This window comes from Chiloscyllium punctatum, chromosome 26 (assembly GCF_047496795.1).
Source record: "Chiloscyllium punctatum isolate Juve2018m chromosome 26, sChiPun1.3, whole genome shotgun sequence".
In the NCBI taxonomy this organism is placed as follows: domain Eukaryota; kingdom Metazoa; phylum Chordata; class Chondrichthyes; order Orectolobiformes; family Hemiscylliidae; genus Chiloscyllium; species Chiloscyllium punctatum.
In genome coordinates this window covers 40,246,023-40,273,762 of record NC_092764.1, presented here as the reverse complement: position 1 = coordinate 40,273,762, position 27,740 = coordinate 40,246,023, and the positions used below count along the sequence as shown (strand labels likewise).

The following is a 27,740-nucleotide window of genomic DNA, read 5'->3' as shown; positions in this document are numbered from 1 at the left end:
TCTGATTCTAGTGTTAATCCTACCATGGCTGTGCTGGGACCACCTCCACGTCATCATATCCTGCTCTCAGTACGGGTTGTCTTCCAGAACTATGTTAACAATGAGTGTGACATTAGCATCGTAGTGTCAAAGGCCTACAGCACAGAAGAAGGCACGTTAGCCCATCGAGTCTGCACTGGTCAAAAATGAGTATCTAACTTTCCTAATCCCATTTTCCAGCTCTTGGCCAATAGCCTACTATGCCTCACATTGCAAGTGCACATCTAAATACATCTCGAATGATGTGAGGGTTTCTGCCTCCTCTACCCTTAAAGGCAGTGAGTTGCAGATTCCCATCACTCCCTGAGTGGAAAAAAATGTCCTCACTTCTCCTCTAAACCTCTTGCCCCGTACCCTAAATCTATGCTACCTGTCATTGATTCTTCCGTCAAGGGTAAATGTTCCTTTCTATCTACCATGTCTATGACTCTATACTTCTGTAATCTCAATCATACCCCCACCAACCACCAGTCTCCTTTGCTGCAAAGAAAAAAATCCCGGCCAATCTCATAACTGTTCATGACTCGAACTCTCCAGCCCAAGCAAGATCCTGGTAAATCTCCTCTGCAGTCTTTCCAGTGCAATAGCATCCCTCCTATATTGTGGATTCTAGAATTGCAGAAAACACTCTAGCTGCAACCTAATCAACTTGTACCTTGGGGTGAAAAAAAACATATTGGCACCTGTCTGAGTGTTCATTGTCAATATCAACAAGGCATCTGTGACAAATCTCCATTTCAGGGACCTGGCCTGACATTTCCAAGTATGTTGTGTATTAATTCCAATAGCATGGTTAGCCCAGAGACTTTCTTCCTTCTTTCATGGCTGTCCAATTTCACCATGATGAGACAAGCTTTCACCAATAGGACTCTTTCACAACCAGTTCACATTCATTGCTGGGGAAAACACAATAACACAGTTATGTGTTTAAAAGTGATTACTGAAATAACTCCACAGAGGCCAGTCTCCCGTGACCAAGTCACCCTTTATTTACACATGGCGAGCCCTTGACACTGATCCAGCTCCCTCAGAGCCAGCTCTCAGTGTCAGCTAGGACTCCCTGATTGGACCAGATTAGCAGCCCTAATCAAGGAACTCATATTCTGAGGTCCACCTGGCTGCTTTTGTTGCAATACAATACAAATGTAACTAATACATTGGTTTACATCAGACAATTGATACAATATAATGCATTTGCTTACAAAGAATATCTTCGAGCGCCTACCCAAAGAAAATGGTGCATAAAAATAAGTTCAAAAGCTAGGAAAATGATCAATACAGCACATTACAAGAATGGCAGTTTGTTTAAGAGATTCTGTTCCTCTTTGTTCTTTTTTTCAGTTGCTCCAAAAGTGACAGACATCATCAAACCAAACTATTTCCATACAGATGATTCAGTCTCTCTGGCTTGTGCAGTTCTCTGGTTCAAGCCGAAAGCTGTCAAAGTCTCTTGGTACAGAGAGGAAGAGGGTAACTTCCAGAAAGTTCTCATCAGTAAATGGAACAGCACCTCATCATCTGTAAAACAATTGGAATACAGAAAAATCAGCGATTATTATCAGAATGAACAAGACAAAACAATGTACTTCACGGAAGGAGAACATGACATTGCCATGTCTTTAGAAAATCACAAAGGAAGTGGAGCATACAGTTTAGTATCTCAGCTCACCTTCAGAAATACAGAAGCTACAAAAAGAAAGCTGATATATTCTTTTGAAGTCCAGCATGATGCTCTGAAACATAGTATTTCAAAAGTTATTGCTTTAGAAACCAAAGGTGAGTTACATTTATTTACTGCATAATAAAATTAGAATTGTATTAGTCAGTGTCAAAATTGATTAAATAACAAAATAGGAATTCTTTGACAGTACATAGCTATGCATATGATAGCCTTTAAATTATTGTGTGTAATATTAGCAGACAAGACTTCACATATTTAATTTAATTCCTCTGTCTAATATTTTAATAACAGGTACAACTGACACTTAACGTAAAACATGATAAAATTTTCCAAGCCACTTCACAGGAGCATTACAAAGTTTGATTCTGAGATAGTAGGAGATGTTAGGACAGTTGACCAAAAACTTGGGCACAGAGTGAAGAATTAAGCTGTGTATGGTAGGACAGAACGAAATAGAGAGGCAGACAGGTTAAGATAGAGAGTTTCAGAACTTTAGGACTAAGGCAGCAGATCACCAATGGTGGCACCCTTAAAGTTGGAGATGCACAGGAGGCCAGAATTAGAGTAGTCTGGGAATTGTAAAGGTTTGTCTGGAGAAGTGCACAGCAATATTGAGCAGGAAGATCATGCACAGGTTTGAACCAAGTATTAGAGTTTTAAATTGAGACATTGTGGGACTAAAAGTCAATATAGGTCAGCAAACACAGGGCTGACGGATAATCAGGACTTATTTATTGTATGTTAGGATATGGGCACCAGAGTTTTGATGAGGTCAAGCTTATGAAGGGTGGAATATGGGAAGCCGATCAGGAGAGTTTTGGATAGGTCAGGGCTAGAGGTAACAAAAGCATGGATGACTGTTTCAGCAGCAAATAAACTGAGGCAGGAATGGAGTTAGTAGATGTCATGGAAGGCAGGGCAATAACCTATTTTACATGGGTAGATTATTTACTTAATATAATGGTCAATGAAATGTTATGCAGATACCTTGTACACTCATCTCTTAACATCACACTATGACATTTACGGTATATTTGAAAATTTGTTGCCAATATGTCCCAAATAAAGTGAACAGAAGGTACTGTCAGGGCCTCAGAATATTAACTAGATTGCTAAGTTTGCAGTTTTGGTAGCTCATCTGCTGCTCCTTTTACCCATGTCAACAACCTTAATGTGATTTCCTTTGTCCAATTAGCAGAAATTTAGTTGTAGTAAAGAGGATAAACAGTGAAAGAAGTGCCCAGCAATAGAGAGAAACAAAGTGTGTTCCTGTTGGAATGATTCAAAGAGCAGCCTTTAAACATGATGAGCGAATGTGTGGCTAAATTAACAGGCTTCCAGCAAGCAGATTTCTCTCAACATTTTCCTGATTTTATACAAAACTAGTGGTAATTGAAGGGTAAATGTTCTTTGCGTAGTAAGTTACAGAAACATTATTTTGTAAGCTAAGCAATTTGTTGAAACTAATTTGGTCTCAAAATTTCAAAGCACTTAATGGTTCTTCTAGAAACAAAAGTTTTAACTGTTGTCAGGTCATTGCTCTTACATTTTTCTCAATTTTAAAAGATAAAGCAAAGAGGGAGACTAGGAAATGTTGGACAAAACTATTTGCAGTAAGATCTGGATCTTGTTGCATGGCTGTGGTTAAAAACTGCTCTTGCTTAAAAAGTCTATCTGTGTATTGACTTAAAAACAAGAAATCTGAGCAGGAACAGTGACAGACAGATCAAAGATACCGATAATGAACATCAGGAGAAAGAACTTGGGCTGGGTCTGTATGTTTTCTAATGGCGGTCTTAAGAGAGTAAGATGTAGAAACAGCAGTTGACATTCAGTCTATAAAGTATGCTGCACCATTTCATGAAATCATAACTGAACTGATAATTCCTTAGTTCTACCTTTTTACCCGATCCCTTTAACCCTTGATTGTCTTACTAGTTAAAACTCTGTCCATCTCAACTTTGAATGTAGAAACTTAGAAACTAGGAGCAGAAGTAGGCCACTTGGTCCTTTGACCCTGCTCTGTTATTCAAGCTGATCATGGCTGATCATTCAACTCAGTACTCTAGACCCGCGTTCCCCCCAGCCCTGATGACCCAGTCTCTACAACCCTCTTTGTGATAATGAATCCCGCAGAATTATTATCCCATGAGAGAAGAAATTCCTCCTCCTATCTGTCTTAAATGAATGACTCATCACTCTGAGATTATGCCCTCTGGTCAGAGATTCCCCCACAAGGGGAAACACTCTCTCTACATCTACCCTGTCAAACCCCTAACAATCCACTATGTTTCAATAAGATAAGACCATAAGACATAAGACGTAGGAGTGGAAGTAAGGTCATTCGGCCCATCGAGTCCACTCCGCCATTCAATTATGGCTGCTGGGCACTTCAACTCCACTTACCCGCATTCTCCCCGTAGCCCTTAATTCCCCGAGACAACAAGAATCTATCAATCTCACTGTCATTATTCTAAACTCCAGTGAGTACAAGCACTACCTACTCAACCTCTCCTCATAAAAAAACCCTTCATACTCAGAATCAACCAAGTGAACCTTTCAGTGACAGTATACTTTTTCTTCCATTAAGGGATCAAAGCTATTCAGTGTTCCAGCTATGGTCTGACAAGTGTCTTGTATAATTTTATCATATTGTTCCTACTTTTATGCTCCCATTTCTTTTGAAATAAAGGCCAACATTGCAGTTCCCTTCCCGAACACCCTCGGGTAACTGTCTGTATGGAGTTTGCACATTCTCCCGTGTTTCCTCTCGGTGCTCTGGTTTCCTCCCACATCCAAAGGTGTGCAGGTTAGGTGAACTGGCCATACTAAATTGCCCATGGTGTCAGGGTTACGTGTATTAGTTAGGGGTAAATATAGGGTAGGGGAATGAGTCTGGGTGGGTTGCTGTTCGGAGGGTTAATGTGGACTTGTTGGGCCAAAAGGTCTGTTTCCACACTGTAGCAGTTCTGTAGGGATTCTATGAGATTGAATACTAGCTTTTCCTGTTTATGATTCATGCGCAAGAACCCCCAATTTTTTCTGCACTGCAGCCTTTAGAAATCTTTGTCTATTTAAATCATATTCAACTTTCCGATAAAAATGTGGTGCTTGAAGATGTTCTGTTGGGGGCTGGGCCCAGAATTCTACCGTAATAGTGATTTGCGCTTTCTACAAGTAGAACTTCTTTGCAATGTGAAAAGAAGTTTTGTAACCTCACCGAAGCAACCAAGACAAGCTATTTAAAGCCACCTTACCTTTCACTACAATCTCTTTGTGTATGTGTACAATATCTTCACAGTTGCAGAGGATTCAAAGATGAAAATGAGATCTTATAGTGACAAGCAAAGGCTTTTTGGACGTTTTTCTGCCTGTTTTCTCAAACTGGTTAAGATGTGGTTCGAAACTAAACTAGTTGGATGAACATCTTATTCAAAAAGTGGGCCATTTTGGACAACTTGATAGATTGCATGAATCATGACAACTTTCAATCGCAGTATCCAACATGACATTGACAGTGCAGCACTACCTGGAGGGAAATGGTTTGCTAGTGCTGGTGGAAGTTTTTCCTCCTTTTCCAGTGATGTGGCCTTAGCCTGTAAGCCCTTGTTATTTCTTCTTCCAGTTCCTCTTATGGGAATGCCCATGGTGAACACTATGATCAAAAACTCCAGTACAGAAAGCTGAGCATGAAACTTTTACCTGCTTGAAATTGTGGGAAACCAACTTAAAATATATATGATATCCAACTGAAAATATTATTTTTTCTATTTTTCAAAGTTTATGTTTTAAATAGAAATTGTCAAGCAGGTAATTCAATCACTTTTCTTTCATTTTTAAATGAGTCAACCATAACTCTTGTTTAAGTGATGGAATTTCTGAGAGCAGATTCTGATCTTCTTATTCTGTTGTTTGCAAACATGCGGCACTCTGCAAAAAGGGAGCATCTTCTATCTGCAGCCAATTCCACTGGATTTTAGATTGAGCGTACCCTGCCTTAACCAGAAATGCTGCTCCTCTGCACAGAATTCTACAATATTGTCCAAGTATTCTAAGCATTTTGGAAACTAACTTTGCAAATCAGAAAACACACCCTTGACTTGTTTACTTCAGCAGCAAGCGGTTCTAAGATTAAATTTTAGCCCTTTGTAAAATCAGCTTATCCATGATAGAGAGGAGTTGGGCTACCAAAATTAAACTCAGCATCTGAATTGTTTGCAGCAATCCTTGCCGTTCACCGAGTGTGAATGTCAGATGGTGCAAATCAGTCTCTGCTCAATTGTAAAGAATGGATCCGGTATCAGAAACCAATAGACATCCATGGTTCTGCACTTGATCAAGGAGTCAATGCCTTATGCAAGAGATAGAGGAGAAAGATTATTTCATATTCCATTCCAAGTTATGATCCTGAAATACCAGCAACTTACAGACTGTGGAGTCCTTGGAGGAAAGGCAGAACTGGCTATTTTTAATAATTTACCCAATTTCCCATGACTTTTACCTACTATGTTCCAGAGAACTCAGCAAAAATCGCCGACTTATATATACAAGTTCCTGAAGTAGATAATGTAATTGTGAGCAACCTTTAGCACATTCATTGCATTACTCAGTATTGGAGGTATCTGAGAGTTACTCTGGAAGAAGAACGTTCCCTGGATTGAGGTAACTTCCTTTTAGCAGCAATAGCTTCAAACATTTAAGGGGACCCCAATACCTGTTCACTGGAAGGTCAAACACACATAAATAAAATAGACAATAGCAACCCTTATATGATTATTTGGGAAATAAATATTGTATCTGCATTACTTAATCTGTGAAATAATTAGAACTTCAAGCCATGATTTAAAATTGCCAGACAAGTTAATGCAGTAGGTTACAAAATTGAAAAAAAAACAATAAGTCAGTCAATTTTGTGTAAAATGGTCCTCTTAGTTCTAAAATTTAGCTTAGTTTGATTTTTAATGATTTTGTAACATTCTTAACAGGTGCTTGTGAGGATCCTGGATATTTTCCATCACAATTGAAGCGTGCTGACTGGGCAATTAATGCTATAGAAGAAGGTCGTCGAACAGTGGTAAATTACATCAGTCCAAATATACTGCCACTTTTAAACCTTTTAGTTAATAAGAAAATAATATCTGAAGATGACCACAATGCAATAAAAGATAAACCAGACGTTGATAAAGGACGAACTCTTCTCGACATGCTAAGCCACAGAGGTCAGGGATCATGTGCTAATTTTCTCAATGTACTGCAAGACACAGAAGACTATTATCCTGGTTTAAAACAGTTTATAACAACACTACTGGAATCCTACACTGACAAAGTTGACAGGCCAAGAATTGATCTTCTCCATGAAAACTTACCAATTGTTTCATTTGAGGGAACCAATGAAAAAATCCAAATAACCGATTTCCCTGAAGGTAGGAATGATTTGTAAAAGATAAGTTCTTGGGTGTTAGTAACAAATGGCATCTCCACATTTAGTATTCTAGTATTGTTACTAGCTTGGATCCATTGATTTTGAAATTATTTAATATTGGTGGGAACATAATTTAAACTCATTATAGATAAATCTGTGTTGATATAGATTATCCTAATGTTTCAGTTCACTAATTTTGATGAAAGACTTGGACCCATTGTCATATCTGTATTGATGTTGCTTGGTTTGATGTCTTCACACTTAAAGAGAGCAGTTTGCATCCCAGTTTTGGAAGTGGGTATCATAGTAGGAAACTCCCAACATCAGTTTCCAGCCAGAGTTACTTACAGGCACTCCTCCTAAATTGGTCTCTTCATCATGTTCCCCATCAGCTACCCCATTCACATTCAGGTCACTATCTAATCCAGGCCATCTACTTCACAATAGCATGCTTCCACCCTACTGATGGTCATTGGCTTGTGTAGTGCCCGGTTATATTAAGTTCACAGTTACACTGAAAAATTCTGCACATTTCATTCTCTTTGATTTTTTTTCAAAGTTCTAATTGATTTACATTGCAAACATCATGGATTCCTGGATTAGGTTGGCTGGAAGCCATGTCATTATTATTCTGCATGGTACATCAGAAAGAATTAGCTACTTAAACAAAGGACAGCTTTCAATTCCTTGATGTCTTGTCTTCTTATACTGAGTGCACCAGTGTTCATTTTTATAGCATACTGTGTTTATTACATTGTGGAATGAAGTACTTTACAGTTTAAACAAGTTTATTGGGTACCTTATTATCTTTCTACAAGAGGTATTTGAATTCCTAAAATGACCTACAATTTATCAGATGCCTTACAATCCTTTATATACACAAGTAAGCCTCCATTATTCAGGTTCCAATTATTTTGTTTTCAGATAAACCGTTTTTGTAGGGCAAAGTCCTGTAGCAGATGTTGTCATATAGGCACAAACACTAATCTCTTTAATTAAACATAAATCAACCTTGTGCAGCAAGAAAGATTAAGTTTGCTTTATTTGTTTTCATTAAGTAAATGTACAATATTTGTAACATATTAAGTATGGTGACACTGTCAGATTTGCTGGGGCTTTGTCCATTATAGGAGAAAATGCAAGTTTCACCATGACTCATTACTTTTGTCTTGTAATTACAGAAATCTCCGAAGTTGTGGCCATTCATAAAGGAACAATAAAAGCACAAATGGAGAGAATTAAACCATACTTTGCATTTGATAACTCCAGACCTTTGCTACAAGAACATTTCACCAGTTTAGTCATTCTTAATGTTCGAGAAAGGAATAAAACAGAGCATGAACTCCTACAACACAGGGATTATACAGCATGTGAACGTATTGATTTAAGACAGCTCCTTTCACCATCTGCACCTGGGGAAAAACCACCACGAGTCTGTCTAGTGCAAGGAGTGGCAGGAATAGGCAAAAGTGTTATGATGCAAAAAGTCGCTCATAGTTGGGCCTGTGGAACACTTTATTCTGGGTTTAATATACTGCTGTATTTCAGTTTTCGGGAGTTGAACACAATCAAGGAGAAAATTAGTCTAACTGAGCTTATTATACGTAGTTACCCTCATCTGAGAGCAGTGTGCACAAAGATATTAGAATGGCCCAGTAGGATTCTGTTTTTATTTGATGGATTGGATGAATTCAAATCCTCTCTTGATTTTGGCATTTATTCACAAGTTGACATCTCCATTGCTCAACACATGAACCATTTGATTGCAAGTATCATAAAGGGAGACCTTGTTCACAACGCAACCATCCTTATTACATCCCGCCCAACCACAATTGATTTGGATAACAAAGCATATTTTAATCGTTGTGCTGAAATTTTAGGATTTTCCAAAAATGAAATTGCTGCATACTTTGTGAAGTGTCTCAAGGATAAAACAGCTGCTGAGCATGTCTTTCAAAAGGTGAAGAGCATTGATTCCTTATTTGGACTTTGCTACGTTCCTGCATTTTGTGACATTCTGTGTTTCTACCTCCACAAGTCCTTTCACTGTAAAGGCAAGTGGTCTCAGCTGTCTTCCTTTCCCAGGACAATCACAGATTTGTTCCTCAGATTTACCAAGTGTTTATTGGTCTGTAACAATGATGAGGAAGAAGACCCTGAGTCCTTCTGCTTAGAAGATGATGAAGACAAAAATGAGATCATTAAATTAGCACAACTTGCATGGGATGGAGTCACCAATAAAACAATAATATTCTCAGCAAAAGATGTTGAAAAGAATATCACTCAAGGCAAAAGTTCCTTCTGGAAAAAAATTCTCACACAAGAAAGCCTGAAGATGATGCAGTCTCACATTTGGCAATTTTTCCACTTGACGCACCAAGAGTTTTTTGCAGCACTATATTGCATTTCTGCAAATGAACCTGGAGTAAATCATGTTCATAAAGCCTTCAGTTCAAAAAGCAGTGTGTTTGAGATTGTACTGAGATTCACTGCTGGCCTGGTGTCTCTCAGCAACAGAAAGCTTGTGAAGCAATTGGTACCTAATTATCAGGTTAAAGATAGGGAAGTATTTGATGCTATCAAAAATGTTGCTGCAGTTGAAGTTCCTAAAGAAGACACGGTGACTCCAGAAAACATTGTAAAGTACACAACACACAAAAGACAAAAACTTACAGCCTCACATTGTCTCTATGAGGCAGCAAATGAAAATTTAACACAACAAGTTGCTTCCCAAACTAGTGATACTGTAAACTTTTCTTACATCTCTTTGAATGTGACTGACTGCACTGCAATTGCAAACCTTCTGTCTTACCATACAACAATCGAAACACTAGAATTAGATGGATGTAAAGCTGGACCTTTGGGTTTCCAAAGACTCGAGTCTGTTTTCTCAAGAGTCAAGACACTGAGGTATTAAAATGTGTTTTTCATATATGAACTCGAAGAATTGGGAATGCTCTAGAATTTTAGTGACTTGGTCATTTTATCTTTTAAAGATACAGCAATAAGACTTTAATAGATTTATGTTTAATATTAAATTAGTTGACTAAAGTGTCATGCATTGCATTTAAATGATGCTAGGAGAATGTGTCCACTTTGAGACCCTCCAACCACGTGGCATTAATGTGGACTTCACCAATTTCCTCACTTACCCTTCTCCCACCTCATCCAGCCTTCCAACTCGACACCGCCCTAACGACCTGTCCATCTTCCTTCCCACCTATCCACTCCACTCTCCTCTCTGACCTATCACCTTCTCCCCACCTCCATCCACCTATTTCACTCAGCTACCTTCCGCCCAGATCTACCTCCCCCCCCCCTCCCATTTATCTCTCCACCTCCTCAATTCCTGATGAAGAACTCTTGCCTGAAATGTTGGTTCTCCTGCTCATCGGATGCTGCCTGACCTGCTGTGCTTTTCCAGCAACACACTCTCGACATTGAAATGATGCTGTCAACAACCTTGACATATGCATACATTAAATATTATGGTTGCTTTTTTGTTTTCAAATTGAATTGTTCTGCAATTGATACATTTATATTGTGGCTAATATTTTAAAATCTTTATTACAAATTCATATTTTTAAACATCCATGGAAGCTAGAAACCGGAAATATCTACTTTTGTTACAATTCAGACATTTGATATTGAAGTTTCTTAAACAGTAACAAAAAAAATGAAAATATTTGATTGCATATATTGTATTAATCTGGTATTTACCATAGTTTAGAGAAAAATGATCTAACATAGTTACATGCAGGTCCCATAAACAACTTCAATTGGTATATGACTATAAAGTGACTGTGAGCAAACTCTGAAAATGTGTGTCTTGAGGCAGATCCTTTATGTGCCACAGTGGTGCAAGCCGCTCGTTATGATGTCAGCTATTGCTGTGTAACATTATCATCTCTGAGTCAGTCGATTCTAGATTAGCCTTGAGCACATACTTCAGGCTGACTTTCTGCGTACTAGCAGATAGTGCACTATCTTTTGGATTCGGCATTAAACTAAGGCCTGTGTACTCTCTCAGGAAGACTTAGAAGATTTCATGTTAATATTCAAATAAGCTATCTTGTCAATAGTTATCCCTCAAGTTACATCATTAAGAAAGATTATCTGGCCTGTAACCTTATTGCTGTGTTCAAGTTGTTTGGCAGATTTTCATATCACAAGTGACTACACTTGAAACATATTTTATTGGGTGCAAAGTGCTTGGAACATCTTGAAGTCACGAATACTATCTTATTAAATACAAAACTTTCAATGTTATTAACTTTAAGGCAATGTTTGCTGACACTGGCAACTGAGGGCAACTACGCATGTGAGCTCATTTAGAAATGTGCATGTGCACAATTCCAAATACAGTGTCATCACATAGATGTAGTTTATGTGTGACATCACATGCAAAAGTATTGTGCACAAGAATTTGAATAGGGTTTCAGTGGTGGGCAAAGGGTGCATGGGACAGTTTTGGTGGGCGGGCGGACACTCTTTTTCTATGGTCCTCCCAGTCTCCCCTCATTCCCACCCCAACAGACCCCAACCCCAATGTAATTTAAAGCAGCACATGGTTCACATATGCTGGTGTCGGCAAACACAGCCATTGCTAAAACTTCCATCCATGCCCCTGTCACGTAGATTTGGCTGTTCTAATGTTCTCCTGATAGGCTTCATAATTCATTAAATTTCAACTCAGCAAACTCCCCTGCCTGCATTCATCCATGATCCATCACTCCTCCTTCCTGTGTTGGCTCCAGATCCAGCAGTGCCTCAAATTAATTCTCATCCTTCTAATTTGAATTTGCCAATCATTTTATTGTTCCTAATTTCCCTAACTCCCTGTAATTCTGCCTGGAAACTCTAGTTTCATGAGCATTCCACCCATAACTGGCAATTGTGCTATCAGCCCCGATATTTTGGAATTCTGATCTAAAACCCCATTGCCTGTTACCTCCTCAAAATCCCAATTTCATAACCCAGCCTTAGGTCAATTCTCTGTATCTTTTCCTACAGGTCAACAGGGAGTCAGTGGCCCAGTTCTAATGTCCTAGTGTTAGTAATATCATAGTGCTGTTGGCCTAGACTAATGCTGGTGGACACAAGTTTGAATCCCACCATGTAACATGGTGAATTATTCGTTCAATTAATAAATCTGGAATTAGAAACTTGTCTTTTAGTCACCATAAAACCATTGTCGAATGTCATAAAAACAATTGAATTGAATTGAATTGAATATATTGTCACGTGTACCGAGACACAGTGAAAAGCTTTGTGGAAACAAATCTGTGAAAATAAGTCTGACTCATTAATGCCCTTTAGGAAAATAAATCCGCATTCCTTGTTTTGTCTGGTCTACATGTGACTCCAGACTCATAGCAATGTGATTGACTGTGAACAATGTCATTGAGTCTTTACTCCCCTCTTGAAGTGGTCTAGCAAGTCACTCAGTTGTACCTAACTGCGACAAAGTATAATAAAAGGAGTGAAACTGGATTGACATTACAGCATTGCCAAAAACAACAAGAGGGCACCCATCCCAGTCAACCCTGCAAAGTCCTCTTTACTAATCTTAGGTGTGAGCTTGTGTAAAAATTGCAAGTTGCTCCACAGACCAGCTTGATAAAATCCTACAGACGGCACCAATCACCATTTGCAGAGATGGTAACACAGTCAGGAGGGAGTTGCCCTTTAACATTTACTCTGGTCCTTGTGAAATCTTACTGCCAACTACCATTCTTTGCCACTCCCTTAACACCACCCCATCCCCCCACCCCACCACTGTAAAACTGGCCTTACAACATACTTGACCTCATCCCCACCAATCTACCTGTAGCAGGTACATACATTCAATACCAGTAGGAATGAACACCACTAGTCCTTCAGGTGACACAGCCCTGCTTTCGTATTGAGGCTGCTGTCCATTTTGCTGTGGGGAATGGAATAGATTTCAATGTGACCTACTACTCAAGACTGGACATCCATGAGTCACTGTGGGCCATCAGCAGGAGCACAGTTGCACTCATCTACAGTCTGCAGCCTCATGATCTGGCATATCACCCCCTCTATCCTTACCATAAAGCCAGGGGTCAGTCCTGGGTCAATGAGGAGCATAGGAGGCCATGCCATGAACAGAAATGAGCTACCTAAAATTGAGTTATTCACCCAGTGCAGCTACAGGAATGAATATTTCATTAGCTGAAGAATATTCACAAATACCAGGTGAACAAAACGATGATAATTTTCCTTTCATTCACAGTTTAGAGGGAAACATGCTGGAAGATGAAGGAGCAGAGATCATCGCAAATGCACTCAGAAGTAAGATGTGCAGAATAGAAATTTTAAGGTAAATTGCCTTCATCTGTTTCACATCTTAAAAATGGCAGAGTGGATACAATCAAATATCAATTGCAAATTTTGGTTCACGATGAAGATATAAACTAAACGAAATGTTGTTCGTTAAAAACTGACTTTTTAAGAGTTAAAATTCACAGCCAAAGAATAACAAAGTTAATTCTAAACTCTTTTCTTGAACTGTTGTATCATTGTGTTGATCAACAGTTTTGTTTTCAGGTTCTTAACTTTATACTTTATAGAAGCCTGCACTTACTTTGTATATCTTAAAGATTAAATTGTTAAAAGTTATGATTAATTATGAATAACTATTCTATTGTTATTTTTGTTTTATTAGATTGTACTGTAGCTAACGCCAGTACAGAAATTGGGAGGACTCATTGAAGTAATGATTTTTAAAAAAATCTGTTAGCATAGAAGTAGTATTTAATCATTGGATTTTCAGTGATTATTATATCACATATGTAGGTATTTTGCAATGCTAACTTTTCCAAACGAGTTTTCTTACAGTAACATCAGCATTCACTGTTTAAAACAAAATCTTTAAACAAATGTTAAACAAATCAATGAATAAGTCAGGATAGTAATCTTAAAGCATGATGGATTCCACGCGATCATTTGTGTTAGGGGGACTCTCTAGTCCGAGGTACAAACAGACGTTTCTGTGGCCAGCAGCAAAAAATCTGAAAGGTGTGTTACCTTCCTGGTGCCATGATCAAGGATGTCTCAGAGAGGGTGCAGAATGTTCTCACAGGGGAGAGGGGCCAGCAGGAGGTCATTGTACACATTGGAACCAACGACATAGGAAGGGAAAGGATTGAGACTCTGAAGAGAGATTACAGAGAGTTAGACAGATTTTAAAAAGGAGGTCCTCGAGAGTAGTAATATCTGGATTACTCCCAGTGCTGCGAGCTAGTGAAGGCAGGAATAGAAGGATAGAGCAGATGAATGCATGGCTGAGGAGCTGGTGCATGGGAGAAGGATTCACATTTTTGGATCATTGCAAGCTCTTTTGGGGTAGAAGTGACCTGTGTAAGAAGGACGCATTGCACATAAATTGGAAGGGGACTAATATACTTGCAGGGAGATTTGCTAGAGCTGCTCAGGAGGATTTAAACGAGTAAGGTTGGGGGATGGGACCCAAAAAGGTAGTGAGGAAAGAGATCAATCTGAGATTGGTACAGTTGATCACAAAGACGAGTCAAACTGTCAGGGAAGGCAGGGACAAAACAGAACAAGGTAGGACTAATAAATTAAACTGCACTTATTTCAATGCCAGAGGCCTAACAGGGAAGGCAGATGAACTCAGGGCATGGTTAGGAACATGTGACTGGGATATTGTAGCAATTACAGAAACATGGCTCAGGTATGGACCGGACTGGCAGCTTAATGTCCCAGGATATAAATTGCTACAGGAAGGAGAGAAAGGGAGGCAAAAGAGATTAGATTAGATTACTTACAGTGTGGAAACAGGTCCTTCGGCCCAACAAGTCCACACCGACCCGCCGAAGCGCAACCCACCCATTCCCCTACATTTACCCCTTTACCTAACACTATGGGCAATTTAGCATGGCCAATTCACCTGACCTGCACATCTTTGGACCGTGGGAGGAAACCGGAGCACCCGGAGGAAACCCACGCAGACACCGGGAGAATGTGCAAACTCCACACAGTCAGTCGCCTGAGTCGGGAATTGTACCTGGGTCTCTGGCGCTGTGAGGAGGGAGGGGAGTGGCGTTTTTGATATGGGATAGCATTGCAGCTGTACTGAGGGAGGATATTCCTGGAAATGCATCCAGGGAAGTTATTTGGGTTGAATTGAGAAATAAAAAAGGGATGATCACCTTATTGGGCTTGTATTATTGACCCCCTAATAGTCAGAGGGAAATTGAGAAGCAAGTTTGTAGGGAGATCTCAATTATCTCTAATAATAATAGGGTGGTTCTGGTAGGTGATTTTAACTTTCCAAACATCGACTGGGACTGCCATAGTGTTAAGGGTTTATATGGAGAGGAATTTGTTAAGTGTGTACAAGCAAAGTTGAAGTTCTAAATTGGAGGAAGGCCAGCGTTGATGGTATTAGGCAAGACCTTTCAAAAGCTGATTGGGTGCAGATGTTGACAGGTAAACGGACAGCTGGTAAATGGGAAGCCTTCAAAAACAAGATAATGAGAGTCCAGAGAAAGTATATTCCTGTTGGGGTGAAAAGAAAGGCTGGTAGGTAGAGGGAATGTTGGATGACTAAAGAAATTGAGGTTTTGGTTAAGAAAAAGAAGGAAGCATATGTCAGGTATGGACAGGATAGATCGAGTGAGTCCTTAGAAGAGTATAAAGGCAGTAGGAGTATACTTAAGAGGGAAATCAGGAGGGCAAAAAGGGACATGAAATAACTTTGGCAAATAGAGTTAAAGAGAATCTAAAGGGCTTTTACAAATACATTAAGGACAAAAGGGTAACTAGGGAGAAAATAGGGCCTCTCAAGGATCAGTAAGGCAGCCTTTGTGTGGAGGAAATGGGGGAGATACTTAGCGAGTATTTTGTATTAGTGTTTACTGTGGAGAAGGACATGGAAGATATAGAATGTGGGGAAATAGATTGTGACATCTTGAAAAGTGTCCGTATTACAGAGGAGGAAGTGCTGGATATCTAGAAACATGTAAAAGTGGTAAAATCCCCAGGACCTGATCAGGTGTACCCTTGAACTCTGTGGGAAGCTGGGGAAGTAATTGCTGGGCCTCTTGCTGAGATATTTGTATCATCAATAGTCACAGGTGAGGTGCCGGAAGACTGGAGATTGGCTAACGTGGTGCCACTGTTTAAGAAAGGTGGTAAGGACAAGCCAGGGAACTATAGACCAGTGAGCCTGACCTCTGTGGTGAGCAAGTTGTTGGAGGGAATCCTGAGGGACAGGACGTACACATATTTGAAAAGGCAATTAGGGATAGTCAACATGGCTTTGTGGGTGGTTCATAAACTTGATTGAGTTTTTTGAAGAAGTAACAAAGAGGATTGACAAGGGCAGAGCGGTAGATGTGATCTATTTGGACTTCAGTAAGGCATTCGACAAGGTTCCCCATGGGAGATTGGTTAGCAAGGTTAGATCTCATGGAATACATGGAGAACTAGTCATTTGGATACAGAACTGGCTCAAAGGTAAAAGACAGAGGGTGGAGGGTTGTTTTTCAGACTGGAGGCCTGTGATTTGTGGAGTGCCACAAGGATCGATACTGGGTCCTCTACTTTTCATCATATATATAAATGATTTGGATGTGAGCATAAGAGGTATAGTTAGTAAGTTTGCAGATGACACCAAAATTGGAGGTGTAGTGGACAGCGAAGAAGGTTACCTCAGATTACAATGGCATCTTGATCAGATGGGCCAATGGGTTGAGAAGTGGCAAATGGAGTTTAATTTAGATAAATGTGAGGTGCTGCATTTTGAGAAAGCAAATCTGAGCAGAACCTAGACACTTAATGTTAAGATCCTTGGGAGTGTTACTGAACAAAGACTTTGGAGTACAGATTCATAGCTCCTTGAAAGTGGAGTCACAGGTAGATAGGGTAGTGAAGAAGGCGTTTGGTATGCTTTCCTTTATTGGTCAGAGTATTGAGTACAGCAGTTGGGAGGTCATGTTGCAGCTGTACAGGACATTGGTTAGGCCACTGTTGGAATGTTGCATGCAATTCTGGTCTCCTTCCTATCGGAAAGATGTTGTGAAACTTGAAAGTGTTCAGAAAAGATTTACAATGGTGTTGCCAGGATTGGAGGATCTGAGCTATAGGGAGAGGCTGAACAGGCTGGGGCTGTTTTCCCTGGAGCGTCGGAGGCTGAGGGGTGACCTTATAGAGGTTTATAAAATTATGAGGGGCATGGATAGGATAAATAGACAAAGTCTTTTCCCTGAGGTAGGGGAGTTCAGAACTAGAGGGCATAGGTTTAGGGTGAGAGGGGAAAGATATGAAAGACACCTAAAGGGCAACGTTTTCACGCAGAGGGTGGTATGTGTATGGAATGAGCTGCCAGAAGAAGTGGTGGAGGCTGGTACAATTGCAACATTTAAAAGACATCTAGGTGGGTATATGAATAGGAGGGGTTTGGAGGGATATGGGCTGGGTGCTGGCAGACAGGACTAGATTGGGTTGGGATATCTGGTTGGCATGGATGAGTTGGACCGAAGCTGTACATCTCTATGACTATGACTCTAATTGATTTTTGTAATAGAAGCCGATGACCTGTCTTGCTTATTTTTTCGAATATATCATATCATTAGTTTTAGCTGGTTGTAAATAATAATCTTGATTCTCAAAATTAAGTAACTCCAAAATGTATTTACACCATTGTGTTTCTGATTCAAGTTAAAAGCAGTGTAATAAATGCAACATTAAATTAAGTAACTCTGTTTAGCACATGAAAATAACTGTTTCTGATGTGTTTTGTACTGTAAGAGCTTACATTTCACTGTTTAACTGCAATAAATAATTTCCCTGTATGCCATGCATCCTAAATTAATTGGGAAATTTCCAAATCAGTTATAAGTAATTCAGATGCTATCAGTAAACTGATGGACTACAGTGTCCATGGATATTTGTGTATTGCTAGCTTCAGGTCCAGGCAAATGATACAAATGTTATACTGTCTGAATATCTGGGATCTTCACAGGTTGAAACACAACTCCATACAGGAAAAAGGAGCAGCTCAAATAGCTGATGCATTGAAAACAAACAGGAGTCTGAAAACATTGGGGTATGTATTCAACTTAGCAAAATCAAATGTTTGTCAAACTTGCAGGAGAATTTATAAACAAAATTAACTGCTGTTATGATGACTGACGGTTTTACTTTGTTTATTTTAACAAAATCTCTCTGATTTCACTAGATTAAGGGCAAATTCTGTCCGAGCTAAAGGTACCCGTTTGATTGCTGAAGCCCTGGAGATGAACACAACGTTGCGAGTTTTCGGGTATTGTTTCCTCAAATCTTTTGTGCACTACCCGTGGATATTACTAGATTTTATGACAGCACTGTTCGTGGTTCCCATTTCAAGTCCATTGTGGATCCTTGTCTTGACGAAGAGGAATTCTCAATACTCTACTTCCTGGACTGTTGACAAATTAACTTGTGTGTTTCATTACTTAATAAACCCAAGATAAAAGTAACTGTATCACCCAGCTATAACTAGAGACATAATTACATTATTAAATTATTAATATTTGAAATGTTCCCTAAATGTGTTTATTTAAAAATAGGGCCTGAAACCACTGGAAGACATGCTCTGTCACCACCCATTTCCTCAATACCTCAGAGGAAGTTATGTCCTTTGCTAAGTTAAAAGTACTCACTGTTAGAACTGTTGATTGGCTTTCCTTAAGCTAGGGGCTCTCACTACAATGCTGCAATGTGACTGTGTATTGATAATAGGTAGTCCACAGAGTGCTGGTATATTGGCTTCCACAGGATTGACTATGGACCCCAATAGTAGCTCAAATTAGCACCCTTGTCTATAGAACTAATTGCCTGGGGCAGTAGCAAATGGCATTGGGAAATTTCCACTACAAAGGGAAAATGAGCACCAAAGTTACTGTCAACAATGGAGAAACTGTTTTCAAAAACAGCCTTACACCTGATCCATGCAAATAAGACTACCTTACAAATTAATGAGATCGTTCCCACCTGAGGAATTCTGGAGCTTTTTTCTCTTTATTCATGGTCTTCATTTTGCTTGGCCAGAGAAAGGTTCCCACCATATGAGACGATGTACTTGTGGTCCTGCACTCTACAAATGAATGGCAGAGCGCTTGATGTTCCAAAGCACTGCACCATTACCCCTCGAGAATTCAACTTTCCTTTTTCTAAATCCCCATTTCCCCCTCCCTTTCTGAAAGCACAGGATGGTTCCATCATGCTGTGGATGCATTTCCTCATCCATGAATCTCTAATATTCACAGCCATTATTACAACTATACCTGAAGCATTGGTTCATAGCCTGTAGGTGAAAGAGAGATAATGACATTGAACCAAGCTTTCTAGTTTTTGAGCTAGTGACTTCTACACTGCCACCTATTGATACCTGAAGCTGATGCTTCAGGTATCAATAGGTGGCAGTGTAGAAGTCACTAGCTCAAAAACTAGAAAGCTTGGTTCAATGTCATTATCTCTCTTTCACCTACAGGCTATGAACCAATGCTCCATGACCACCTCAAGTTAAATGAGCTAACTTAGTATCTGTTGAAGATTGAACCTAGGAGTGTAATGAGCTTCCTTTTTTCCCCCCAAAGTGCTCAAAATATTAATGAATTGAGTTAGTTTGGTGCCAAGAGGGCTGTTCTCATTATTGAAGGGAAATTAAATATATGTGTGTCCTGTTTCAGCTTGCAATTTAACAAGATTGGGGATGAAGGTGCAATGTATATGGCAGAAGCAATGAAAAAAAATCGCAGCTTGGTTGAACTAAGGTAAGTGCTTAAATGTACACTCACAGAAGAATGTTTTTTCCAATCACAATCTCTCCCAGGTTCACCTATTTTCAGGTGAGCTTTTAAGTTTGATTTTACCCACATTTCTTATTGCCTGGTGGTTTAGCACTTGTCTGTGTGCTCATGGGCTGAGCCTGGCTGATGTTTGCAGTGAGCTTTGGCTACATTGGACAGAGGCATTGGGAATGCCACCTGCGAGCTGGAAACATGGCGCAAACCATCTGTCCCATCTTTGTTGTTAAATCTGATCAGTCATTTAACTGGGCAGTGGTGGGCCTTTCCCAGAATCAAGGACCCAAAGGGCAGACATCCCACCCAGCAAGAACTGCTTACCCTCCAGAAGCCAGCAGTGCTAATTATTAAATGGCACAAGGGAGCTGGTATCTGCTGCTTCAGGTATCCACTGGGCACAAGCCAAGGAGGTGGTGGGCTGCATGGGAGAAAGATTGGCAAATAGGACAGAGATGAGTCTCTCAATGGAGTACTGAGTCGTGATGCTTGATCCTTTGAGTTAGTACAATGAGGAAGGATGGACACACACATACACACCCGGTTAAGGTTCGTTCGGTGGGCTCCGAACGTGGTCAGATCTCCCTCTGCACCACTCCACCTAGCCTCACCACTGGGTGAATACCAGCGATGGTGCTATGAGAGGCTTACGTGGGTATCCGTTTCCCAGTTAAAAGCCTCAGTTAGTGGTGGTTCAGCAAATTCCCAATCTGATTTCCCACTTAGAATTAATTTGGCTGTAGGCAGGTCATAGAACATAGAACATAGAACAATACAGCACAGAACAGGCCCTTCGGCCCACGATGTTGTGCTGAACTTCTAACCTAGATTAAGCACCCATCCATGTACCTATCCAAATGCCGCTTAAAGGTCGCCAATGATTCTGACTCTACCACTCCCACGGGCAGCGCATTCCATGCCCCCACCACTCTCTGGGTAAAGAACCCACCCCTGACATCTCCCCTATACCTTCCACCCTTCACCTTAAATTTATGTCCCCTTGTAACACTCTGTTGTACCCGGGGGAAAAGTTTGTCATTATTTGTTTTTAAGAGAATGGCTCCTTTAAAAGTGCTCTGTTATTTTCTTGTTGTTATATGTATTTGTGATTCATACATTTTCATATTTAAGGGGTTTCATTGTACATATTGCTGTACTTTGTGGGTGCTCATTAATACAATGGAGAATATTTGTTTGTAGACTCGGAGACAATGGTATCAGTGAGAAAGGGAGCGATTATTTTAGAAGTGCTTTAGAAGTGAATGACACACTTGAAGAGTTGTGGTAAGAATTTTGTTTTATTGTTCATTTATTAAAATGTTCTTTCTTTGAAATTTTTTAGTTGATTACAGTCATAGATAGAAGGCTGGCATTTTCTTAGAAGATTGTATTTTGAACCTTCTTCATCAGACTTGATGATGAAACAAAGATGTGTAGAATTGTAATCAGTGTAAATGAAAATGCAAAAGAAATATTGATCATTTAGGTGAATTGGCAAAATTGTGGCAAACAGATTTCAGTATCGTCAAATGTAAAAGAATAAAACAGAGCACTGTCTAACTGTCTCGGACATCCAAAGAGACCTGATGAAATGGGGTGCAGAATGTAGAGATATAACCCGTTTCAGAAAATAGCTAAAAGAGTTAATACGTTCTTATTTCTACTGGAACAGAGTGCAAGAGGGTGAAACATAGCTATGCATATCCTGGTTAGACCACACCTAGACCACTGTAAGCAGTTCTGAGCCCCACACCGTAGGTGGATAATATGGTATTGGTTTTGGTTCAGTGCATTATAGCTGTATCTGAATAATACCTGGACATAAAGAGTAAATTTTTGGTGAAATGACATAAATTTATGTTGTATTCCCTAGAATTTGGAATATTTAAGAGTGATTTGACTGAAGTTTTCAAGGTATTAAGAAAAACTGGTAAAATAGATTGGGAGAAAGTATTTTCACTAGTTATGTTGTATTCATCTAGGACCATAGTTAAAAAAAGGTAGGCACAATTTTTCAGGAGTGAAATTAGGAAACATTTCTTCGTGAAAAAGGTGCTAGAGGTTTCACCCTCTCTTTCTTTCACAAAAAGTAACCGATACTGGATTAAATGTTAATTTCAAAACTGAGAGTAATCAATTTTCATTCACCAAAGAATTTGGAATGCAGGCAGGTAAATATAGTTAGTTCACAGATCGGTCACAAGTTCAGTGAATGGTGATATAATCTTAGTGGACTAAATGTCAACTCCTGTGCTAACGTTTGTGTTTATCGGTGTGTCTATGCTGTGATCCCACTGGAAAGCAAGGCAAAAATAACACAAATTTTTTAATTTGACCTTTGTTTTTTTTAGATTACTTAGTGTGGCATTAAGAATGAAATTCACATTGTGATAAGGAATTAAAGTTCCTTTTTAAAATGCTACTGAGTTAAAAGAGAAGTGTAAGATATAATAGGTATGTTTATTTTACTTAACTGGCAAATAACTTAATATTTATAATTAGTTCTAGTTAAAAATAAATAAAAGTTAATTTCAGTCTGTGTTGAAAAAAAACCACACTGCAATAACACAGTGTTGAACAGAACTGCTCATGTTGGATATTGTAGTGAATGTAACGCCAGATAGACATCATAGAATATGAGTTTCAGTTTGGGGCTGTTGATCATGTCCAAACAGGGAGCCCTGGTTTACAGATAAGAACAGGAGTGCCAGATGTCTTGTTCACTCTGAACTGGCTCTGAGGGAGCTGGATCAGTGACAAGAACTTTCTACATGTAACTAAAGTGTGAATGGTGATGGAAGATCAGCCTCTGCGGAATTATTTCAGGTATCAACAGGAGGATACATTTGTTCTTTGAAATAGTTAGTTCAGAATTGCCTCAAAACATCCAGTATATAATAATTATACTGACATATTTACACAGTCTCTCATGACTTTTTTGCAGCGTCAGAAGAAATCATGTATCATTTATAGTGTTTGTTGTAACAAGTTAAAAGATGTTACAGTTGCCACTTGGAATGGAAGTAGTTTTCTTTTTAAATAATGCATGTTTTGGTCACATTTAAAGCAGAATTTTCTGTGGCTGCACTTAAGCCAAAAAGAAGATTGGGTGTGCACCATTTTATACATGAGATTTCCCACTTCATTTGCTTTTCTATATTGCATCCAAGCAAGTACAAGAACAAAATTTTAAAAAAGGTACATAATTCCTCCCTGTGGATGAAGAAAGAACTACAGAGAAAAAACAGCCTTTACAAAGTGGTCTTTCATTTCATTATCCTGGTGTTCGGCCCTTTTACTCATTGAAGAACTGAAGACTTTTGATCCTTACTTTTAGAATCATTTGATGTCTTTCTCTTTTAGGATTCTGGTGAATAACATCTCAAATGATGGAAAGGAAAGACTGAAAAATGCCAATCATAAAAACCCAAATATTCGACTGAATTAATTTGGGAGAATTAAGCGCATAGGTATGTACCTTGTACAGGTGTGCAGCTAAAGATAAAAGTTTCTTCTGTGTGTTTATATTATCAGTACAAAAGTAATGTGCTTGGTGAGAAAAGCTCATCAGCCTTAAAAAAACATAATTCTTCTTTTTGTGTCCTTGTCAGGATTATAGAAGCAACATGTAAAGGAATTTTATCATGTCTTTAGGTATAGGATTGGATACAAGGGATTAACATTTGACTGGACAATCTCAGTACCTCCTACCCTGTCCAGAGGCACGTTCAAAGTGCTGATGGTAACCTAGCAGGCAGTAGTGAAAGCCAATTGATGTTGTTAAGCAATTAGCAATGATTTTCCAAGGATAATGGAATCTTTCAGGTTGCACATGGAACCCTGTTTTCAGCTTGTCGGTTGTTCTTAGCCACCTTTCCAATTTTACGAACAAAATCACCCTCCCACCTGCCATCCTGACAACAATGCTGGGGTACCCTCTGAACTGAATACTTCTAGAAAGTGCCAGCAGTCCCTGCTGGTAAGAAACATAAGGTCAGGGTTATGTTAATGCGTATGTACCTTAAGATATTATATGATGTCATAATATGTGACATTCCAAAATAAAGGTGTCCACCTAACCTCTAAAAGACCCTTGGTGCATTGACATCAGTGTAATGTGTTCAGTCAATTAGCTATGCGTATGTAAGGTATTTAATATCATTAAGCACAACACCCAGACTATGTTTAAATATGTGATATGCTAACAATCTAAACAGTTAATATTGTTGATAAATTTCAGGACACCTATCTTATCTAGAGTCTCTCCCTTTTAAATAGGATTATCACAGATAATCCACTTTTTAAAAATGGGTCTTCTACAATGCTGCAGCATAGCTAAAATCTACTAAAATAATATTCAGGCAAAGTACAAACAAAAAGGGGGAAATGGCAGTTTTTTAATGCTAATGAAGACATACCTGTGCCCAGACATCAGTCTGTTCAGCCATCTTGCTTTTTTGGCAGACAAAACACAAACAAGAATGACCACATGACTCTTTCTTTGTAGAAAACACACCTAAAGGTACAAGTCTGCTAGTTTGAAAGCAGCAAGGAAAAAAGAAACCAATGCTAAAATAACAACAGAAAAAAATACCTATGTTGCAATATGGAATCTTATACTGACAATTTTAAAGAGGACAGTAAAGATGGAAATCTATGCATGGATTAGCACACCATTGACATTCCATCAGAATTTTAGTTATTTAAAGAAAGAATCAATCTTTACTTTCTAGACCAACAAATAACTGGTAAAGAATAATAGTCAAACTTTTTATTACTTTGAGAGAAATAGAAATATCCCCTAAGTGTTGAATTGGGAGCCATTTTGTGCTCTGAGGCCATCTCCACTTGTAGATTGAAACTATGGAGATGCACATTGGACAGATGTGTGTCTCTTTTCTGATTGACAGTGAGCACTGAGGTACAGATATCCAGCAGCAATCTCTTATACCCAGAGATCCTTAGAAGAGCACAGTGACTTCTTAGTGCCCTAGTAACTAGTCAAATGCCATGAATGTTCAAAATTTAGGTCTTGGTGTTCATTTTGAACACGGCTGCAAAATGATTTTCAGCTGCACACTTTATGCATCTCTATCTGTTCTGGAACTTTAATTGCTAATTTAGGACTTTTATATGGATTGCAGGGTAACCACAAAAACAGGGGAGGAATTTTTCTTTTGGGATTTTAATTTCTGTAAAACTAGGCGAAGCAGACATTGACCTGTTCACAGAGAAATTCTCTAGGTTGGTGCTGCTTCAGATTCAATAGGCCTTTCCATGCCTTGTGTCTGCAATATCCTCTCACAAACCTCCAGGGCCAAGCTAACTAAAATTTCAAACCCTCCAACACCATAAGCTGCATGAGCTACCAAATTACTGTCTACGGTTTGCTGCTGATGCCCCAGGGTCAGTTTTGATCAATTTTCATTGTGTGTGATTTCTCTGCCAATTTCAAATGGAAACTGACATTGAGCAATTTACTGGATTAGTGGTGCTGGAAGAGCACAGCAGTTCAGGCAGCATCCAACGAGCAGCGAAATCAACGTTTCGGGCAAAAGCCCTTCATGAGCAATTTAGTCTTACTGAGGTAGAAATCTTGTGTGGATTGTGTTTCAACTTAGCAAAGAATGGCACAAACCATGAAATATTACATATATACATGTACGATATATTTCAAGGTCTGCTTGTGCCCAAAATGTCGATTCTCCTGCTCCTTGGATGCTGCCTGACCTGCTGCGCTTTTCCAGCAACACATTTTTCAGCTATCAAAGATGTGCAAACATTTGAGTGAAATATACAATCCAGTTACTAGATCTGATTCTTGTATTTCTATAAATATGACTTGGAGCTTAAAAGGAAGATCATTCTCCAACACTGATTCAGGCCAGAGCATATGATTAGTTAGGTAGCCTAATAGATGTATGCATTCAAACAATGATGCAGCCTGGCTGTGCTACAGGAATGTATGCAGAAAGCTTCACATGTAGGCTCTGTTTGGGTCACTCTGATGGGTGAACAACAAAACCATTGTTATTCTATCATGTATTGATAGGCAGTGTTCATTGTTGTGGAGTAGTGACCTTTGTTCTAAGATAGAAACAAAGTGCTGGAAAATCTGTGTAGGTCTGGGAGCATCTGTGGATTCAGCAATACAGTTAGTGCTTTGGGTCCTGTCCAACACTACTTCTGTTGAAAAGTGCAATCAGGCTCAAAAGGTTAGCTCTGTTTCTATCTCCATAGATGCTACCAATCCCGCTAAGTTTCTGCAGTGCTTTGTGTTTTTATTTCAAATTTCTATCATCCTCAATATCTTGCTTTTGTTTTAGTGGTATTTGTTCCCTCCATTCCTGAAACTTTTAATCTTTTGCCTTAAATCATGTTCAGGAGCTATATGACAAGAAAATGTATTTCATTAAGACACAAGCTGTTATTTAATTCAGCATTCGTCTGGCATGAACAGGTTCAGGGACAAACTCTGCTCGACTGTTCCAGGATCAGCGAGTTTACACCATGGGAAGTGTTCCTGACTGTCTCCAGAAAAAAAAAGATGGCTATCCAGAAAGCAACATTGACAAACTGAAAACCTTTGTTGACACGGAGGAAGTTCCGTGGTATGATTCGTCTTTAAGAAAGTGCAATCACTTTTGAAAATGAACTGTCTAAAACACAGTGGCTTATAAAAGAGGACATGTTTGTGTTGTTGATGCCTTGGTTTGTTGGTGCCAGCTTAAGGTACACATCTGAAAGTACCCATCGTAAACACCCAGCACAGGCAGCACCCTTCAGTTGAAGTATCTTGGGGTGAAATGTATGCTTTGTTTCTTACATATCTTTTTCGAAATAAAGTATGCTCTTTGGAAATGACACCTTCCATGCTTCATCCCACTTTGGAGGATGTTTATGCGAACTATGTATTGTGGGGCTACACAAACCTATGGACCAGACAAGTTTACTTTACTGAACAAGGTTAATGAATGCTAGTCTTACAATAGCAAGGACAATATCCTCCATTCTTTTAAATGTTATTGCTTATAACATGGGTTTAAAAGAATATGAAATGTATAAATACTATATTTTTTTAAATGTACAATTTTATTTTGATTTGAAGTATTTGATTGAAGTATTTTGTTTTTTCTTGATGAGTTTCAAAACTTTGATTAGCGTTATTCACTTAAGAAATTCCAAAGCACTTATACCACATTCCTCTCTGCACTTTTCCAGCACAAATATTAAGCTGTCAGTATTAGAACAATGCAGAAAATAACTTAAAATAAGTACCTTGTATATTTTTTCTAACAGCAACAATGCAATTTAAATCCTGTACATTTCTAATTGATATGAATTCAGAAGTTCAAAGGATGCTTCTGTGGTATCCACACTGTTTTACTGATTGGAGCAAATCAGAAAGCCCCAGTGCAGAGCACATGCTTTCAAGCAGCAACTGAACACGTGTATTTCCTGCTCCTTAGTATTCACTTGAAGAGGAAATCTACCCAATTTGCTATGCCTGGTCTTTGTACAGTGAGAATCCTGCAATTAACAGACTTTACAGAAACTAGAACCTGAGCCAGGATCTTATTGTTCTGTCCTGGCCACTTTGTACGACAGTATAAGAAGCAAATCTCTGCCAGGGAATACTGCATTGACAATCACATGATATAAGGACTGCAAGAGTGTTTCAGTTGTATACAACAATGTTGTACAATAATGATATTGTATCCAAGTTGTATTCTGTGATCAAAAATAAATGCAATTATTTTGATAA

The 27,740-nt window shown here is 39.0% G+C and overlaps 1 protein-coding gene across 3 annotated transcripts in view; it reads left to right on the top strand.

Annotated features, from left to right (window-relative positions):
• Positions 1-27,740, top strand: part of LOC140496455 (nucleotide-binding oligomerization domain-containing protein 1-like) — a 42,047-nt gene extending 14,307 nt beyond the window's left edge. For all 3 annotated transcript variants that reach the window (XM_072596209.1, XM_072596210.1, XM_072596208.1), the window contains exons 5-14: positions 1,381-1,815; positions 6,706-7,143; positions 8,324-10,052; positions 13,399-13,485; positions 18,154-18,237; positions 18,370-18,453; positions 19,862-19,945; positions 21,176-21,259; positions 23,339-23,445; positions 26,436-27,740. In XM_072596209.1, the coding sequence (XP_072452310.1) occupies positions 1,381-1,815; positions 6,706-7,143; positions 8,324-10,052; positions 13,399-13,485; positions 18,154-18,237; positions 18,370-18,453; positions 19,862-19,945; positions 21,176-21,259; positions 23,339-23,423 (3,110 nt within the window). In that variant the 3' untranslated portion in view covers positions 23,424-23,445; positions 26,436-27,740. The remainder of the gene's footprint in view (positions 1-1,380; positions 1,816-6,705; positions 7,144-8,323; positions 10,053-13,398; positions 13,486-18,153; positions 18,238-18,369; positions 18,454-19,861; positions 19,946-21,175; positions 21,260-23,338; positions 23,446-26,435) is intronic.